The sequence below is a fragment of the Poecile atricapillus genome, chromosome 7 (genome assembly GCF_030490865.1).
Source record: "Poecile atricapillus isolate bPoeAtr1 chromosome 7, bPoeAtr1.hap1, whole genome shotgun sequence".
Classification (NCBI taxonomy): Eukaryota; Metazoa; Chordata; class Aves; order Passeriformes; family Paridae; genus Poecile; species Poecile atricapillus.
Genome location: NC_081255.1, coordinates 17630477 through 17650427, shown reverse-complemented (window position 1 = coordinate 17650427; position 19951 = coordinate 17630477). Strand labels below are relative to the sequence as shown.

The window sequence follows — 19951 nt, the reverse complement described above, 5'->3', positions numbered from 1 at the left end:
TCCCCCTTTCACCGCCAAGTATCAGGGGAGCGGAGCCCTCCTTGGCCGAGCCCTGCGCGGGCGGGCTCAATCCCGGCCGCAGCGCCGCCGCCCCCGAGGCACCGCCCGGGGTCCGGCGAGCCCGGGACGTGCGGGAGGCCGGCGCTGTGCCCGGCGCTGTGCCCGGCGCTGTGCCCGGCGCTGTGCCCGGCGGCGGCGCAGGGCGAGGGCCGCGGGGCGGGCGCGCCGCCGCCGCTCCCGGTGCCTCCACTCGGGCGGCTCCTGGCGGCGGCGGCGCTCCGAGCCCCTCCCGGCCGGCGGGAACGGCGGCGGCGGGGCCCGATGGCGAGACCCGGCTCTGCGTGCCCTCCGCCCGCCCGCCGGGTGATGGTGGCCGCCCGGGCGCTGCTCTTCTGGGCGCTGGTTTACAGCTACTGCGGGGTGTGCGCCTGCATCGCCGGGCTGCGGCTGCTCTGGAGCATCGGCCGGCGGCCGGGTGAGACCTTCCGCTGGGTGGTGCGGGAGAACCCCCCCGCCTGCCTCAACGACCCCTCCCTGGGCACCCACTGCTACGTCCGCATCAAGGTGAGGGCGCGGGCGGGGGGAGCGGGCCCCGCTGGGCGCGCAGGCACCCACCCCCAAGCCGTGCATGGCAGCCGTGCCAGCCCGCCGTGCGCTGTGCGTGGCATTCCTGCCCTCCCTGCTCTGTGGGGTGCGCTGTGCATGGCATTCCTGCCCTCCCTGCTCTGTGGGGTGCGCTGTGCATGGCATTCCTGCCCTCCCTGCTCTGTGGGGTGCGCTGTGCATGGCATTCCTGCCCTCCCTGCTCTGTGGGGTGCGCTGTGCAGGGCATTCCTGCCCTCCCTGCTCTGTGGGGTGCGCTGTGCATGGCATTCCTGCGCTCCGTGCCGTGCGGGCTCGCAGAGCTGCGCGCATGCAGCGCCTGCCTGCCCTGCCCCGGGAGCGGTGCCGTGCCCGGCCCGGCTGCGGGGCCTCAGGCCGGGAGGACGCGGTGTCCGGCTGGCCCGGCTGCGGAGCCCTGGCTGGGCGGTGAGGGGTTCGCCGGCCCCGGGTCTGCCGCAGCTCTCCGCTCCCTGCACCGCCTCTGCTCTCTCTGCTCTTTACGGATTGCCCGGTTGCACCGGGAGCTCGTTTCGTGCATCGCTGTCACAGGGAGATCGTAGAGCAAGAAGCTAATTGCTGTCCCTCATGTTGTACAGTTTAAGCCACCGGTCAATTTCTGTACTTGTCTCAGGTCTCTACCTGTGATTTGCTCCTTTACCGAACGCTGTAAATGAGGTTGTATTAGCTAGGTTTCTTTTGCAATTGTAGGTGAGCAGAGAATGCACAGCAAGTTTTGTCAAGTGCTATTTTTCATAAAATGAGCACGAAGATCTCTGTTCCCAGGGTTCTGTGCCGATGGTTTTGTGCCAGGCAGTACTATTATAAATTAGTGAGCCTCAGTTTGTCATGATTTGCTTGTTTTCTTTTGCTAACATCATTAGGAGGCATGTGTGGGCTTTTTCACTCATATGACATGTTCTTTTTTGCCTGTAGCACAAAGCAGTAAATGAACAGGCTGCTGGGGAAGTGAGAGGGGTATGACAGTAATAGAAGAGCATTTGGAGGCAAATCGACTTGCTGTCAATATGACAGCTGATCACTCATTTCAGGAAATAAGAAGCTCTTGCTGTTAGATATCAGCAGGATAATGCATTACTTTCCAAACACATATATCCTATAAATCCATTCAGATTTCAATAAAATAGTCAGTGTTGAAAAAGGCAGTCTCTGTCAGGATGTGTGCTCAGAGCTGGGCTGGCACACAGGCACACAGCCTGGCAGGTACTGGAGATGGTCCTTCCTGAAAGAAGCTGTGGTGGGTGCGCAGGGTGTGGGATACACAGAATTGCCAGGGTGTAGCAGATACCTGATCTCAGAAGTACAGAAGGCTTCAGCTTCAAAACTGATAATTTGTTTTCTTTTTAGGTGCATTATATTATTTCTTAGAATATGGTCTGAAACCATCATCATTCTCAAATCCCAAAACAGCAGTTCTATGCAGCAATAAACACACTTATTTTCCTCTTATTTTAGGATTCAGGGTTACGATTCCACTATGTGGCTGCTGGAGAAAGGGGAAAACCACTCATGTTGCTGCTTCATGGCTTTCCAGAATTCTGGTAAAACTTCCTTCACCTTTTTCTATTATAAAAGAGGCTGCATAAGATACCTAAGGATGAACATCCCTTAAATATCCCCACTGTGATGGTTTATATGTGTTTCTGAATACTAATAGCATGAAGTTTCAGTAGGAAATGAACCATTGAAACATGATTTTAACTACAGCATCTGTAAAAAAATTCCTTCAGTCTAACACGAACCAACTATCTTTTTTGTACTGTCAATCCATTTTTTCTCAGGTATGTACCCTTTCCTGCAAACTTTGTGAAGGAACTGCTAATTTTAAACAAATTTCCTGTTTGGATAGTATTTGTACTATATGGCTAAACTTATGAATTATAGCAGAGAGTGTTAAAATAAGGATCCATTATCTGTTAAGTGCAATCTAGATTTCTCCATTTATTAAAAATACTATACATTAATTTTTTACTGGAGGAGGGGAAGAACTATGAGTTCTATAGACTATTGTGCAGCCTAATTTCAGAATGCTACTCAGGGAAAAAAGTTCTATTATTAGTTCATCACAAGATGAATGATGAATCAAACCCAATCCTAAATGTTTGTTTATAACAATGAAAACCAGTCATGTGTCCAATGATTTAACCAAATTGCTCGGGCTGTCATTGTCAGATTTAACTAGTGAAGCATGGCTTACAGAACTTGCATGGAAAAAGCAGTAAGGGAATAAGGAAAGTACTAATCCCAGTAATTCAGCAAGGTAAATTATCCTTTTTCTTTCTGAACTCAGCTGGGGGGGCTACAGACCACAGCTGGAACTGTGATCTTTCAATCTGTACTCAGGTCATACCGTGCTAAACTGACCCAAGCAGAAGAGAGGTCAGTTCTCTTCCCTCAGCAATTTCTCCTAGGTAATAATGCCCTTGAGGGTGATGGGACAGAGTCACGTAATGTTAAGTTAAATTTTCAAAGAAGGACATTGTTCTAGTAATAAATTGCTATCTAAAATTATTAAAGCTGTAAACTTTGATTGAAAGGACAGTTAGATGGGCCAGTGCATATTCTGTAAAAACATTATGCATATCTTGCATAAAGCATATTCTAACACAGGCAATGAGACTACAGCTGATTTTCCCTATGGGGGAATAGTAATGGACAAATTAGCATTTTATATACATATTCTACTTAGATCAGGTATATTATTTTTAAAAGGCAGAAAGTAACTCTTACAGTTTAGAATAGTGAGTCGTGCTCTAAGTGGCAGCTGCTAGATTGTATTGTCTGGCCATTCAAAAGGGATGAATAAAAAACCTGCTATGTAGGTCACTGGGACCACCAATAGCATAGGTTCTATCACCGTTTTTAAAAAGAATACTACATGCTAATAGTCTGTAAACCAGTCATATTACCAATATTTCTGTTAGGTTGTTCACTCAGTGAATACTTTTTCATTCAAGAATAGTGATTGTTCTGAGAGCACATGATAAATTAACCACAATTTAAGAGAGATGTAAAGCAGCATCAAATTTATATTGTTTGTCTAGGAAAACAGAAAGGATATTATCCACAATTACAGTTCTTAATTTTAACAAATCCTCTGCCTTCAAATGTCTCAAGGTTATAAATAGGACAAATATAACCAGACAATACTGACCACTAAGGGTGATAGAGAATGTCTGAAGGTGACAGATCACTAAAGAATGTAATGCACCAGAGCCTATGAGTGGTTTAGATGCATAAGAACTTGAAAATCAATACATTGTGGAAGGTCAGTAATAAAATACTTGAAATTGTACATAATGTGTTGAGGTAGCTGAGTACTTCAAAGTGTGTGAGCTGCTACATTTTATACTACTTGCCTTTTAGAAAGAATGTGATCAGAAAGTCTCAAAATAGCTTCAACCTTAGGAACATGGAGCATTCACATTTCCAAATTCTGCCTGCAAAACAGCTGTCCAGTAGTTATATATCATATGGGATGAAAGGGTTGCTTTGAATATAAAACCTACCCATTTGATAGGTCAGACATTTGGAGACTGATGGACTGTTGTGAAAACAGAGGATGAGAATAGCTTGTAGACATTTTCTGAAAACAAAAATAGTAGATTTATTTATTTATGGGCCTGGTTCTTTCTTCTTACTGAAGTATATAGAATAGCTGCTACAGTTACCATGGCAAATTCAGCTTCCAAGTCATTATATAACGCCTTTAAAAAATTCATTCCTGGGGATCTCAGCTAAACCTTGTCTTAGCATTAGATAGCACTGAAATGAAAATGTTCTGACTGTCTTGTTTCTATGAATACAAATTTGTATCACTCAGTGTTCCTATAACATTATTTAAGTTTAAAGTCCCTAATAGGCTGGAGGCAAAGGTAAAGTGGAAGAGCCCATGATCTGATACAGACACTGTTTGGATTAAGGTGGAATTCTGTGCATCACTCTTACAACCATCGATGATCCAAATGTTATATTTTTCCTTCATAAGACACATCTAGTCACTACATACAGAGTGTGATGTAGCCCAGGCCTTTGCCTGAGTTCTTGCCTTTGTATGCCTTTTGATGTATATAATGTTATCACTCTTTTCCATGGAAATACAAGGATGAAATACTTTGTCTAGTACCAACACATTGAGAGAGCTTGCTCTGCAACAGTTCTGGTACAGAGACACAGGTGAAAGTGTACACAGGATAAATTCTATAGACTTCATCAAGATCCTTTGTTATTAACTGGATTTCTTTCTTTGGTTTATTTAGTGTATGAATTATCTGACATTCTTTTTCTGAATAGAAGAAAAATGCAAAACATGGCTGCCATGGAGAAGAGAAAGCTTTTCAGACCTTACTTTTTTGATGCTACTATGGCTCCAAGGATAAAACAGAATAGCCCTCAATGTGCTCTGGTTTATGCCTGCTTCCTTTGTAGCAAAGGGACTATGCCAGACTCCAGGAATTGTTGAAAAAACCCTGGCTCTGGCCATGCCGCCTTTCTGGCAGCTGCACTTCGTTATTGGGGAATTCAAGAAATGAGCAAAAACTACTGCAGCCAGAAAGGACCATCAGCACAGCACAGAAAGGAAAAAGAATCTCATCGCAAACAAAGCCATGCAAGTTTACCCTCAAATATTTGGGTGCAAAGGCATTGAGTGCATTTTTGGTATCATACTGCTTGACCTTATAACTCCAACTTTTTTTCCCTTTTGTTAGGTATTCTTGGCGCCATCAATTGCGGGAATTTAAAAGTGAATATCGAGTGGTGGCCCTGGATTTGAGAGGTTATGGAGAAACAGATGCTCCTCCTCACAAAGAAAATTACAAGTTAGATTGCCTGATAGCAGACATAAAGGATATTTTGGAATCTCTAGGTGCGTTATAGAAGAAAACCTACTTGACTCATAAATTACTTGATTTTCTAGGAAAAAAAAAACCACATAAATATCTAGCACTATTTGATTTTTTTTATATATATGCATTACAGAGGTGTATAGATATAAATCTAAGGATACTAATTATTTTTTTTTTTACAATTATAAATGAAAATAAGCAATATGTAAAGATAATTTTTCTCTCATGAGTTTTGAAAAGAAAATTCCTGTGTGCTGTAAAATGCAGCTGTACAAACCTATGGTCTTTTTCCATAAGAAGTCTTTCCTCCTAACCACTTGCACTTAGTGGATAATATTCTGAGTTAGAGTCTTAAAGCACTTGCAGACCAAGAAATTTATATCAGATGACATTCTTCTTGCACACACAAGGCATAAAAAATATTGTGGGCTTTACAGAGATGATGAGAGTCCATCTGCTGTATTGAAAGAAAAATAAATAAGCCCTCCAAAAATACTACTCCTGCACAACAGTCAGTTCTCAAGAGCTGAATCACTCTGTCTTGCACAACAGTGAGAGCAGAAGGGAGAACGAGGGACATGCTGCTCTCTGTGGCAAATACACAGTGTAAAGAGCTGAAGTGCAAAATTCACCCCTTCAGTTCAGTTTGAAGAGTCCCTGTTTGGGTGATAAATTGTAACCCCTGGTGAAAGGCATTTTCCTTCCATACCAAGAGCAATGCAAGGGATTAGCTTATTTCTGAATTCTCTGAATCATTTTAATTCCCTGGATACCCTAACAATAGTAAAATAACTTACTGCATTTCATATGAAGAAATAATAAAGCAGTGATGCAGATTCTGAGATTTGAATTCATGATTTGCTTTGCTTGTGATGTTTGAGTATTGGCAAAAGATTGGGCAGGCAGTCCTCACACAGTGTTGAAATTTTCCAGCCTTTGCTGGTTGTGTTAATCTCCATGGTAATGCCATGGTTATGTTTCAGAAGTGCTCTCAGCATAATTCAATTTCAGAGGGATTTAAATTTTTTTTGGAGAAAGCACTTCAGAGCCTTGTTATCTTTGTTTGTTCTAATCCCAAGCTAAATTCTTTTGAAGGACTTGATTATATCAAAAGTGCTCAAAAGATTTTTATCCAAGAAGGTTTATAAGGTTCTTTGACAACTGTGTCCAAATTTATGTCAGAAATCTAAATTTCTTGGCTTTTATATGTTTCATTTGTAGTCTGTGTGCTCAACATTCCAGTCCTCAATGAGGAGGGTGATGGTATCTGACACCATAGTTTGTTGTTTTCCAGCAGTGGTTAAAGGAGGGTTAAGCTTTCAAAACACTTGGTCGCTGTCCTGCCCATGTCCCTCCTATTGCTGCTAAAATACAGTTTTCATTGATGAAAGAACAAGTATGTGAATGTCCAGAACTTTAAAAATTGCCAACAAAACAGCCTATGGAGGAAAGCTATGGGCCTCCTAAGTATATAAATGGGAGTGCTTACACCTGCTATATATATCTGGCTATTAAGTATGATGTCCAGTTTTTGCAAAAGGATGGCACTGAGTGCTTAGATAACCCCTTATATTCAGAGAAATCCATTAGGATTAATTTTGTTCTGGAGGTGCTCAGGAGACTGCTCAGTCTTCTTGTCTGCAGTTTCAAACTCCAAACTCCCATGTTAAGTGTGTTATAATGACTGCAGGCTGAACCATCCATCTGACCCTGCATTGGCTGAGATGTGAATAGAGCAGCCATCTGCATACTGACTATAGTGTGACATGGAGGTGGTATAGTTAAGGTTTAATGAAGTCCAGTTAAATACTTTGAAGTGTTTGTAAATTTTTAAACTATAACAATGTCCTGTTTTTTCTGACCGTTAGTAATGAAAGCAGTGCGGTATTAAAGTTACATTAATAAATGTCTGAACCACCAGACATATTTAGCCCAGTAATGATTTTCTGTTATGTGATAATTTCTGTGGATACTAATGTCTTTGGAATAAAAGCATATATCTGTGTTCATGTGGTAGGATACAACAAGTGTGTGTTGATTGGCCATGACTGGGGAGGAATGATCGCTTGGTTAGTGGCCATATGTTACCCTGAAATGGTGACTAAGCTGATTGTGGTTAATTTCCCTCATCCTTCTGTATTTACAGGTAAGTTTTACAGTAGTCTTTGTTAATCCAAAATATCTGCATTTTGGTCATGATTGTGTTTGCTTTGAGAACCAACAGCCCCCCTCAGCAGATGAGCTGCCAGTACTCTATGGCTCTCACAGTCTGGACTGTATTTTATGAAGCAGTAAGATATCAAGTATTTGACTTCTGGAAATAAATTTATTGTAGGAGGTGAGAATGCTTGCAACAAAAGTTACAGATTTTTTTTTTATTCCTTGAGGGTCCACAAACATAATTTTCATACACATGAATCTGTTTTGTTCCACTTTATCAGGAAAAAATTCACAAAAAGAGATGTATATTATATTACACTTTGGTAAAGGCCACACTGTATTATATAATCTGCATAAGCCTGCCTTTGTATGAATGTGAGCCAGACATTAGAATTACATCCCTGTTTAGGTGACAAGTGACAATTTATGGTCTGGTACAATATTAATTGGAAGAAGTCTTTCCAGGCTACATACTAGATGCTCAGGAATATACCAGTACTTTGCTGAAACAGGACTTGTTTCACTATTTGTTGTGTGATAGATTTGTCTACTACCCAGAATTACAAAACGTTTCATAGTAATTATATCAACATTCAGCAATGAAAAGGAAAGACCTACCTCATTAATTTTAATTTTTTCAGTTGCTGGCCTTACCCTATCCCCATTTAAAAAGTCACCCCATTTCCCCATAAATAGCTAAGAATATTCAGCACAGCTTTAATTTTCATTTCAATTGAATGTAAATCTGACCTTACAGTGTGGATCAGCCACACCATCCACATTTGTTGTTCTCACAGTGTTCTTGGGCACCTTTCTAAGATACTAAAGAACATTTTGCCAGGTGGTTAATCCACACCTATGGAAAGGTCTGTTCACCACACGAGCAAGCAGGAGCTTTTTGCAGTGTTCTCACTGAGAGCAGGAGCGAGGCTGTAGAGAAGACAATTGCTTTTTATTATAGTATTTGTTTGCATATTTGTTGAACTACAAAATCTGTTCTGTAGCTTGATGTAGCTTCTCCCTACATCAAACTTACTCTACTGTGGATTAAAAGAAAATACACAGTTTATAAATAGTACAGAAAAGTGATTAGTGCTGATAATGGTCCATAAGGAAAAATATATATAAAATATAATATCTTATAATGTATAAGATATGAAAGTTTAGAAGATAGCTAAAACTTCAGTCTATGTTGGCTTAAAACCCATTTTTATTCACTGTCAGAATTAATATTTCAGAGATATGTCCTGTGTTGGGAATGCAATTTTTACACTCCTGAATTTAGTAAAAAAACACCTGTAAAGGAAAAGTTCTAGACTTCCTAGTACCTGCACACATTGTGTGCATGCTTTGAGGAAGATAGGTATTTGAATGTCAGTGTTGGCTCCTGAAACTCACTAGAAATACAGATTTACAATTAAAAAAAAAACCAAAAACAGTCAATGCAGGTTTGTTTTATATCTATCTATATCTATATCTATATCTCTATCTATATCTCTATCTCTATCTATATCTATATCTTTATCTATATCTATATCTATATATCTATCTATCTATATATATATATATTCTTATGCTATATATGCTCCTATGTCTTTAAAAATTACTCCAAAAATCTTTAAAAAGTGAATTGATTTAACCTTGATTACAGTTCTTTAAATTGCCAAAAGGACACTGTTAGAAAAATTCTATACTTCTATGAACAGGAGTGATGCAATCTTTAGAATGTCAGTGGATTAACATCCACAGATTTCTGTGCATCACATCATTGATGAGAGAAATACCTCTTTATGCCTTTTATTCCATATCTGGAAAAAAATGCTTTGGACTAGCTACACAGAGAGATCTCTAAGTGAAAACCTACCACACAATTAACTCTCCAGTGTTGCTGTCCTAACCTAATCTTTGGCAAATTTTTGTTTTGCTGGCTGTTTCTACTAACATTTATAAAAGAAGTATCTTTTAATGGCCACATCATATATTTACTCCTGAAACAATAATCATCTTTTCTCACACAGCATACTTTAATGTAATATTTTTAAAACATTTCTTTAAGTTTAAAAAATAGTAATATTAATAATAATTTTGTTTGAGCCATCAGTTTTCATTTTTAATTCATGGACATTTTTGTTTCAGAATACATTCTACGACATCCATCACAATTGATTAAATCTGGTTACTACTTCTTTTTCCAAATGCCATGGTTTCCTGAATTCATGTTTACACTAAATGATTTCAAGGTGAGCAAAATGAGTGCTCTTGTTTATGTCTAACTGTGAGTAATGGAAGAATTGCCACCTACATTGATCCCTTCTTATGTAGTTATAATTACTGGAAAAAATATGGAGTTTTCTGATTTTTCCTCTTAAGCTTTATATAAATTAGCATACAAGAATGTCAAGTTTCTGAGATTAACTGTTACTTCTGCATTTCTGGGAGGTGCTGAGGGTTGTACTTTTAACCTCCATCACTGCAGTGCATTTCTCCACCTAGAGAGCCGGCTGCTTTTACTCGTGCCCATAGCAGTGGGACACCATTGGTGCCTGGGAATTCCTGCTGACTTGTCTGAAGTTCCTGTGTGCAGTGGGACATCCTCTTGTCTCTCAGAGCCTGCTGCAGGGCAGGCAGTGTGGGAGTCTGGGCACTGAATTCAGCAGGTGATTAATTCTGCCTGAGAAGCCAAGGCCAGCACTTTGTATAACCTCAAATAACAGTAGGAGCAGATAGAAAAGGACAGCGCAGCTGCAGGATACACCCTCCTACACACCAACAGCCCCGTGCAGAGCTCCCCGTGCTGCACACACAGGGTACAACCAGCACGAATCATCCTCCCTCCTGCCCTGTCACCTGCTGGGGTCAATCCCTAAAAAACCCGTGTGCCTGCACTTGCCTTGCCTGTCACAGGTAGCAGGTCAGGATGCAGTAACTTGGTAACATTGGTATTTCTCTGTACTTGATTGTTCTGGAATAAGTTATGCTAGAGATGTTGACCTTATGCTTTACACATAGCTCTCTAAAAACTCATTTGAACCATTCATTGTACTTTGAACATAAATAAACTTATAAATATGCATAAACAGATTTTAGAAAGATGTGTCCTGTTGAAGGATGGAAATCACATTTTCCAGCTATCTTACATAATAGCTTTTTCTTCTTGCTTTTGTAGGTTCTGAAAAGTTTATTTACCAGCCAGGCCACTGGAATTGGAAGGAAAGGCTGCCGATTAACTGCAGAAGATATTGAAGCTTATCTCTATGTCTTTTCACAACCTGGAGCATTAACAGGACCTATGAACCATTACAGAACTATTTTCAGGTCAGTATAATATTCCCAAACAAAAGAAAATATTCTAGGGAGTCCCCTGGAGCCCAGAAGTGTTACTGCGGCTCCTCTCCTGCTACTGAACCGGGGGAAAATCCCCAGGTGTGTTCTGTGAGATGTCCACACGAAACAGCAAAACAAGCAGAGTGCATGTAAGGAAAATCTCTGTTTCAAGATCTAGTAAAGCAAAGACCCTTCCTTATTCACAGCCCCCATGGCAATCGCAAAAATCCACCTCCAAATAATATTTTAAAAATTAACATAAATTACTTTTTTGCATTACAATTCATATTATAATAATATCTATTGAGATATTATTATTATATAATACAATTAGATGATATGGCATCCAAGAATATTACCCCCACTGGTAACTTTACAAAACTCTATCTGGCAAATTGTGTTTAGGCTATTTCTGTTTTTCAGAAAGGTGGGAACCTAAAGCTAACCTAACTTGGTTTGGGTTTGGGGTTTTTTCTGCTCCTTTATTGATCTTAGCAGACTCACTTCATAGAGTAAAACAGAGACAGCATCATAATCGGAAATATTTTTTCAAGATTAATATTTATTTTATTCTCTCAAACAGTTTTCTGATGGTTTTAACTTTTCTGAAAGGAGATGGCTTGGCCTTAGAGACTGATACCCCCTTTTTATCTACCAAAACCAGGGCCAGAAGGTCTTAACTCTGCATGTATTCTACTTATAGCACTTACTTGAAGGATTGTATCAAGAGTGGCACTGAATTTGTTTTTCCTTTATAGTCTTCAGCAGTGATAAATGTCCTGCATGCTTCTCTAACAAAAGACCAGCTTCCCAATATCCTTTAAAGTGGCAATTCTCTTCTTTCCCTAAACTCGGGCAGTAGATGTTTGAAGTAGATTAATTTTTCATTTTCCGTGGTCCAAATTTACCGCCACTTTTATTGCTCTTTCTGTGCTGTCCATGCTGTCACCATCAGGAGAGCAATCAGGGAAAATGCTGTGAGGAAAACAGGGACCTGAGCTGGGTGCTGTCTTGTACAGGCTGAGACAGAAGTGGAACAAGAAAGCAGAAAGCTAAGCCCAAGCGTGGTTGACCGTGGGGAATAAATGAGACGGCTGTGCTGGTAACAGGACGCTTATTTAAAGCTGTGCAGGGAGCAGCCGATGACACCAGCTGGGGTGTCCAGGGGCCTCGGGGCTGCCTGGCTGCCCAGCGGCTCCCCAGCCCTGCAGCTGCTCTGCAGGAGCCCCGGGCAGGGCTGATGAGCAGCTCAGAGGCGTGAGCGCCCCGAGCGCTGCTCGTTCCATCGGCCACAGCACCTCGCTCCACTGCGTGTGCACATTAACCAGATGCTCCTCTGACAGCAGCAGTGATGTGCCTGTGAGAGCTGAATTGCTCTGGGAGTCACATGGGACAAATGCAAGAGTTGTGAGTGCTTAAACTATTGTTTCAGGCCTTTCTTTCAAAAAGAAAGTGTAGTATCAGTTATAAGTCAGAAAGTATCTTCATAGCTGGTAATTCCTCTGTGTGTTTTGTATGTTTGTGCCTTGTTTGCTTTATTCTTCTAATGAAAGTACACCTGCACTGAATTCAGAGAATCTTAGTTAGGTGCTATCAGCCACAATGCAGCAGGCTTTGGACTGGAACAAAAAGATCAGTCATTCAGTTCTTGTCATCAGTTCTGATGTTCCTTAGGGAATGGGAATCACTGAATATGAAAACTGGGTTGGAATTTTCCCTTTATCTCATCTAAGTCATTAAGCAGCACTTGGATGCTAATCACTTGTATTCACCATAACTCCCAGTGGGCTGATACTGGTCACCTATGTGTTAAAGGTTTCCAACTCATTACTATCCACTTGGAGTTTCATTCTTCAGAGCCTGATTTTTCTGGAATGTTATTTCCAAAGAGATGATTGAAATAACCTACTTCCATCCATCACCAACACATCTTTTTATAAATAGCACTGTGGTCATTCCCTTCACTATATATTAAATACAAACACTCTGAGAATAAATCCATAAAGTTTTTCTATCATGTTTGGTTAAGAAGAGAGAGGTAAGAAGCTGGAACTTGAATTTCTTCTGTTACACCTTTTGTTTAGCAAATGGGATTAGTTCTCTTAGAACAGTTAAAAAGTACTGCACTGTTTACAGAAAAGCTGTGTAACAATGCTGTATGAAGTCTGTTTTTCAAAGACATGAATATTTCATGAATGGAACTTTCTAAATGTGAAATCTGTGCATTAATCGTTATTAAAGGAGATTTCTAGAAACTTCAGACATAATTATAATTTCCCATATTCCAGACTGAACAGAAATATAGGCAATGAAAAGTCACCGAAAAAGTCTGTAGAAAAAAAAAGCCTGTATAAAGCCTGATAGAGTTTACCTAAGTGAGGCTACAAATCTTGCAAGGCATAAAACAATAAACTCTACAGAAGTGAAAAAACACACATGTTAATAGTGAAGAGATCCAGGATACTGGATTAAAAGGTAGAGGTTAGTGTAAATGCACTGAATCATCATCAGATTGTCATTTTTTAAAATTGGTACTGTGAATAAGCTGTGGTTCAGTGGGTCAGGTCAGGCTGTTTGCAAAATGAGATTTAAATGCACTGGTTAACAAGGCCCTTTTAAGAATTTTTGTGATTCATCAATCAAAATGAAATTATTATCTGAAGTGATCTTTTATTAACATTTCTTGTCTTTACATGTAAGCAGAGAGGAAGAATGTCTTCAAACTCTCAGTTTCTTTGTCTTACTTTAAACTAAGGCATGTCACCTTCTTTGTCTTGCTTTCCTAACTAACTCCTAAGTTTAAAACTAGTACTTACATATTATTTAGGAAATCTTTTTTATACATTACTGGTTTAAAAGAGTCCTATTTTTACATTAATATAATGAAGATTTGTATCTGATCAGATAGAATGTTTTGAGTTGTCACAGCTAGTCTGTCTGTATGTGGCTAAAAGTAGGCCATTCAAACAAATTTTTTAGCATTGTTGAAATGTGCTGGAATTCTGATGGGTTAACACTGAAATGTCTTTCATTCTAGCTACTTGCATCTTTAATAATGTCTCTGAGGTAATATTTATAAAATATTAATTTTAAATAACTGTATTAAGAGAAAAAATTAAAAATTACTGAAAGTTTAAATAGGTCATTTTGACAGAACTTGGAGTCACAGTGTTTTTTTGTATTGTACAAGACATCATGGAACCTAGAAAGTTTACAATGAGATTCACTTCATTGATTGCAAAGGCTGTGTTGAATGAAATATGTCTTGGTGGTTTTTTATTAAAATGAGACCTAACTAAATGTGGTTTATTTTTAAAGCTGCCTTCCTCTACAGCACCATGAAGTCATCATGCCAACCCTGCTGTTATGGGGAGAAAGAGATGCGTTTATGGAAGTTGAGATGGCAGAAATTACAAGGATTTATGTTAAAAATCATTTCAGATTAACTATTTTGTCAGAAGCCAGTCATTGGCTCCAGCAGGATCAACCTGACATAGTGAACAAGTTGATATGGACCTTTCTTAAGGAAGAGACAAAAAGAAAAAGAGAATGACTGTTTGTACATGTTTTAAGGGGTCTAAATAAAAGCTCTTTGGATTTAAAACCTAATTGTTATCAGGGCCATATTTCCAGCCTGCCTTCTATTTTGAGCTCTGTTAGAGAAAAGTGTTTTCATTGTACTGTACATTTGTACACTAATCGTACAGCTAAAAGAAGTGAGTATGAGAATATATGATACCAACATTGGTTTTACCTGTATACTTGTATTTTGCACATAAAAACACCTGCCTTAAAATACATATGTATTTGTACAGAAAGAAAATCATGGAAAGTTGCTTGGTTTTGTTTTCTCCCTTGCTTTACAGTTTTAATGTGTGGTGCCTTTTACAAATTTATAATGAAACAATAGAGTGGTGCCATACTGAAGAAAGTCACAAGTTTTCATTCTAGATTTGCCTGAATTTTTTTAATGTATTTTACCATTAAACAGTAATTAACTCTTTTTATCTATATTTTAGCATACTGAACGATTGAAAATTTTCTGGGTATGTTTCTAGTCTTCAAGTGAATAATGATCCGTATCTTGTTGTATTGTTGAATGCAGCTGCTTTGTGCAATGTGTTTTTCTTTCTTGACTAAAAAATGGGAAATCTGTACACTCCACATGTCTAAACAAGAACAATGGAAAATTAAGATATTACATGTATTAAATCCACTTCTGTCTAATAAAATGCAACTTACACGACTCCCTTTACTTTATCTGACTTCTTATGGAGAGATATGCTGAAGCTAAGAACTGGGTAATAGCTGAAGCGTCTGGTCTGGTGTTCAGCCTGGACACTCATGCCATGATTGTTGTCATTTCTTGAAAATAATGCCTCATTGTTGGCATTATCCTTCCCGTATCAGCAGCTACTGTTCTTGTCTCCAAGAACTGCTGCCAAGTTCCTGTGTTTATAAGAGGAAGAGTGATTATGGACACAAAGGGTAGAATTAACTTGTGTGTGATGGCAGGGGAGAATAAAACCATATGCTAACTACAAAGGGAAAAGCAAAAATACGAGACCACAGAATAGATGTCACCTGCCTATCAGGTTTCCAAAGCCTCCCTCTCCACCTTGTGCACAGCAAGTGTGGTGCCCTGCAATCAACAAGAGCCCACTGGAGGAGGCATCAGGGCCAGGTGAGCCTGAACCAACTGTGCACACCAGAGTACCAAGAGCTGAGATACAGGGGAGCCCCAACACATTCCTGTCACTCTAGATTAGGAACGGCTAAGAAGCACGGCAGAGCCTCTTGTGAATTGAACAGGAGAGTGTGGTTTATTACCTCAGATCTTTATAGACCGATATGTGAAAGTACAGAAAGGTAAAACTCTTACTGGTTAGTAAATTAACACATTACCTTCATTGGTCAGTGGGGTACACCACCCCTCGACCCTCTCTTGCAAGAAAACAAGACAACACCTGCAAGGCTGTCTTCTATCTCTGAGGATTGTTTTAATTCCGCCTTATGATTTCCCAGACCACTTTCTCAGGAGAGATTGAGAAGGTTATGCGGCCTGCATTTCCACAGACACTGTGCTCCTTGCTTTCTGCTCACATTTAGCATCCATAACATCCCCTGTCTGGGGATACCCCCAGTGCCCCAACACACTGCCTTGTGTGACATCTCTTCTGAGCCACCGTGTCCCACTCGGGTGCTTGGTGCAGCCTCTGCTCAGTGTAACCCTCGCAAGGCAGGACCAAGCGGTGCTGTCTGCCCAGCTGGACACCTGCTCTCGTCCCCTTCCCCAGACCCCAGAACAGTCTCCTCAGGACCAAGACATTGGTGTTGAACTTGCCTCCTTACATGCACCACTGGTACCTGCCTTTCAAGCATTTTTCCCTGAACACTTTCTGTACTTACCAACTTAAATGGTTATGTGCTTCTCTTACTTACACTATGAGGCTGGAAAGGCTCTCCCTTGTCTCAGGAGGTGGCACAGAGAGGCTTCTATCACCTGTGCAGCAGTTTTGCTTTGGCAAGACAGCCAGTGCTGGGGAGCACGGATTTTCCTGCAGAGCACCGCGGCTGGCTGGAAGCTGCGGCCCGCCCTGCTTCATTCCCTGCGGCGCCACAGCCCCGCGGCCCCACAGCCCCACAGCCCCGCGGCCCCACAGCCCCACAGCCCCGCAGCCCCACAGCCCACAGCCCCGCGGCCCCACAGCCCCACAGCCCCGCGGCCCCACAGCCCCACAGCCCCGCGGCCCCACAGCCCCACAGCCCCGCGGCCCCACAGCCCACAGCCCCACAGCCCCGCGGCCCCGCGGCCCCACAGCCCCACAGCCCCGCGGCCCCACAGCCAGCGGCGGCCGCGGATCGCCGGGCCCCGCACACGAGGGCGCTGTGCTCGGGGCCGCGCCGGGCACGGCCGCAGCGGGACGGCAGGGGGCGCCCTCCCGGCTGCACCCGCACTCCGCCGGCCGAGCCCCCGCCCCGTCATGGAGGCCCCGCCCATCATATGCCCCACCCCCGACAGGGTACCCGGGTGGGCGGGGCCAGGCCAGCGCTGCTGGCTCTCATTGGCGGAGGGGGCTGCTGGCCCCGCCCCGCAAGCGGCGCGGGGAAGCCGCCGCGTCCCGGCGGGCGCGGGTCCCGGGTCGCTCCGCTCCGGGGCCGGTAACTGCCCGCGTCCCGAGCGCCGTCCCCGTGCTCTCCGTGAGGGCGGCGGCCCGCCGCCAAGGCACCGGCTGCCAGTCCCGTCTGCCGCCGTGCCGGGCGCGGGGCGGAGTGGCGGCCGGTACATGGCGCGCTGCGGCTGCGGCGCGGCGCCGAAGGGCCCCGGCGCGGCGGCGGCGGAGCGGCAGCGGCTGAAGGAGGCGCTGGCCGAGCAGCTCCGGCAGGACCTCGACAGGTGGGCGCGGGGCGGCGGCCGAGCCGGGGGCGGCCCCGGGCGGGGCGGGGACTCGCGGTAACGGTGCCGTCCCGCAGGCTGCTGGCGGAGGGGACCCACTCGGACGTGACCTTCCAAGTAGGCGACGAGGAGGTGCGGCTGCACCGGGCGGTGCTGCTGGCGCGGGCGCCGCTGGTGTGCGAAGGTCTGGCGTGGGGGCAGCTGCGGCTGGACAGCATGGAACCCGCCGAGGTCCGGGAATTCCTGCGGTGAGTGTGCGGCCGCGCCACCACCTTTGTGTCTTGCCTCTTCTTTTTCCCAGTGCCAGCACCTGTTTTAAAGTTTTTCCTATTCAGAACCCTCACAGCCTTCCTGCTGAGTTTGCAGAACACTTTTGTGTAACTTCTTTCTGTTCCTCTGCCTTTGTCCTTCTGCTGATAGCACATGGCTGTACTCTCCACGTTAGCGGGCTTTTTTGTGATATGTAAAGAACTTATAATAGAAAAAGAGAAAAAACCAGCAAAAATTCTTTGAGATCATCCGTGCCTACTAAAACCCTTTTTAACAAGATTCCCAGATGAAACCAGCAAATAAAACCCACTCTCGGCTCATATTTTAAAAAGTTACGGATATAGGAGTCTAGGAGAACTTCAGCAAGTTGGGTGAAAATTCATTAAGTTCGAAACTCATCTCTCAAGTCCTCGTGAACCGTGGACTAAGCCAAACACGGCATAGCTTTGATGCGAACTGGGATCCCAGAGGGAGCTGTGTGGGCTGGCTACTCCCCAGGGACTGGTGCAAGGGCCAGCATGTTTTTGCATTGCCAGCTGTTTTCCCATTGCCACATATGCAACATCTCTCCTGTCTTGCTCCAAACCTTAGATGAGTTACATGAAGGGTGTTGGCTGGTGCTGCCACCAGACCTTGCAATCCTCCTTCTTGTAAGTTCCTCTAATCCTTTTTCAAAGAACTGCTTTTCTCTAACAAAGCTGTGGTGGTGCCACCTACTTTCCCTGAAAAAGAGTTGGTGTTAGAGCTGATCAGCACTTACAGGAATGCACCAGGAACAAAGTGGTAGAAAGAAATCACTCTGGGATTTCACATGAATTCAGGATGTGCCTAGAAAATATAGGTACTTGCAGGTTCCTGAGATTGTTGCCAACAGTAATGGGATAGTGTTGCAGTTATGAAGTTTAGTACTTGAAACACACCCTAATTATGAAAGGAAATTTTCTGAACCCAGAGTCATATCTGAAACATAGAATCCTTGTGGTGAAGCAGGTTGATTACCAGGCCGCAGCCTGGTAGGAGCATTAGCAAAACAAGTGGTAGAAACAAAACAAAGTGGGTTTTGTCTTGTTTGTTTTCTGATTCCATTGTTACTGTGATATTAATTTCTTTCACATTCATGTAAGTGGTGTTACAGAAAAATTTCATGAAGAAGCATGATAATGCAATTTTTTTTAAAAATCGATTTTGAAATAATTATTCTGAATAATTATTTATGTACTGTTATATCAGGTGTTTGTATTCTTAATAGTAAGCCCTTAATATGTCACTGATACTTGCTTTCAATTTTGTCTGGGTTTGCTATAAGGCAAGGAATGATATCTGGAGTCCTGCGTATTCTCCAAAAAGCATGGGATTGAAAACACCTTTAAACTCAGGTCAACTGATTGTAAACCCTGTGTCTTTTCACAGTGAGTTAAGAATCTTCAGATGAACTTCCTCATATGTTCTAAGCTGTATATGAAGTGTGCTTTGCAAAATAATTGCTTTTCTTAACTTAGTCTTTGGTGCTTTTTGATATTTTACCTTTGGAGTCCTCTAACCTAGCACATTCTGTAGAGATCAATGCTTACAGAGTGCACTGAAGTTTGACAACAGTGAACTCATTTGCACCAAAGAAAGGATTGGTTGAAAAGAGCCTAATCCATTGTTCAGTTGATCAAGTAGTATCAGTGGCTTTTTAACCTCAGTGGTTTCTTATTGTTAAGATGCAAATTAATTAGGTCTTTGTAAGTGCAAAACAGTGCCTTAAATTAGAGCTTTAGTTTTACCAGAAGCCAGCCTAGTTCTTGGAGCATGTGAACTGCCATGATGAGTTGTAACAGATCTGTAGCTGCAGCTGAGCTTCTGAGAGAAGGTTAATGTCTTCTACAAAAGTTCTGGTTTCTTGTATATATGGACAAGTGGAATACTAATAATAGTATTGCAGAGTTCATCAAAGCTGTAACAAAATCTCATTCCTTTTCCTGTTTGTATTCAGCTTTGATTTTATTTTCCCAAGTAAAAATTATCTTTCCAATTGGGATTTGGGGACTTCATTTTCTCACGAGCTATATCTGGCCTGCATCTCAGTGAGGCATACTTCCTTTGGGCCTCTGTCTCCCTTCATCAGGGGACATGAAGTGGGCTATGTGTCACTTGTGTTCTGAAGGCTGTGCAGCTGCTCTTGCCTCCTCTTTTGAGCAGGAGATAGGACACGGTAAACATCATGCTGATCTTTCTGCATAGGTCCAGCATGAAGTGGATGAGCAACTGAGCAGTGCTTTGTTTCCCTCTGTTGCATTATCTGAAGACATCAAGAAGTTTCTGGTCACCAGCCACGCAGCATCCATAC

The 19951-nt window shown here is 42.6% G+C and overlaps 2 protein-coding genes across 2 annotated transcripts in view; both read left to right on the top strand.

Moving 5' to 3' along the window:
• Window positions 1-27: 27 nt before the first annotated feature.
• On the top strand, window positions 28-15197 carry EPHX4 (epoxide hydrolase 4). The gene is made up of 7 exons (XM_058842900.1): window positions 28-564; window positions 2077-2162; window positions 5331-5488; window positions 7486-7614; window positions 9765-9868; window positions 10795-10943; window positions 14271-15197. Exons 1-7 carry the CDS (start codon window positions 322-324, stop codon window positions 14503-14505), a joined length of 1104 nt encoding a protein of 367 aa, XP_058698883.1. The 5' UTR covers window positions 28-321; the 3' UTR covers window positions 14506-15197.
• A 1864-nt stretch (window positions 15198-17061) lies between these two features.
• BTBD8 (BTB domain containing 8) overlaps window positions 17062-19951 on the top strand; it is a 38079-nt gene continuing 35189 nt past the window's right edge. Inside the window, exons 1-2 of the mRNA XM_058842865.1 lie at window positions 17062-17349; window positions 17427-17597. Of these exons, the coding sequence (XP_058698848.1) occupies window positions 17240-17349; window positions 17427-17597 (281 nt within the window). The 5' untranslated portion in view covers window positions 17062-17239. The remainder of the gene's footprint in view (window positions 17350-17426; window positions 17598-19951) is intronic.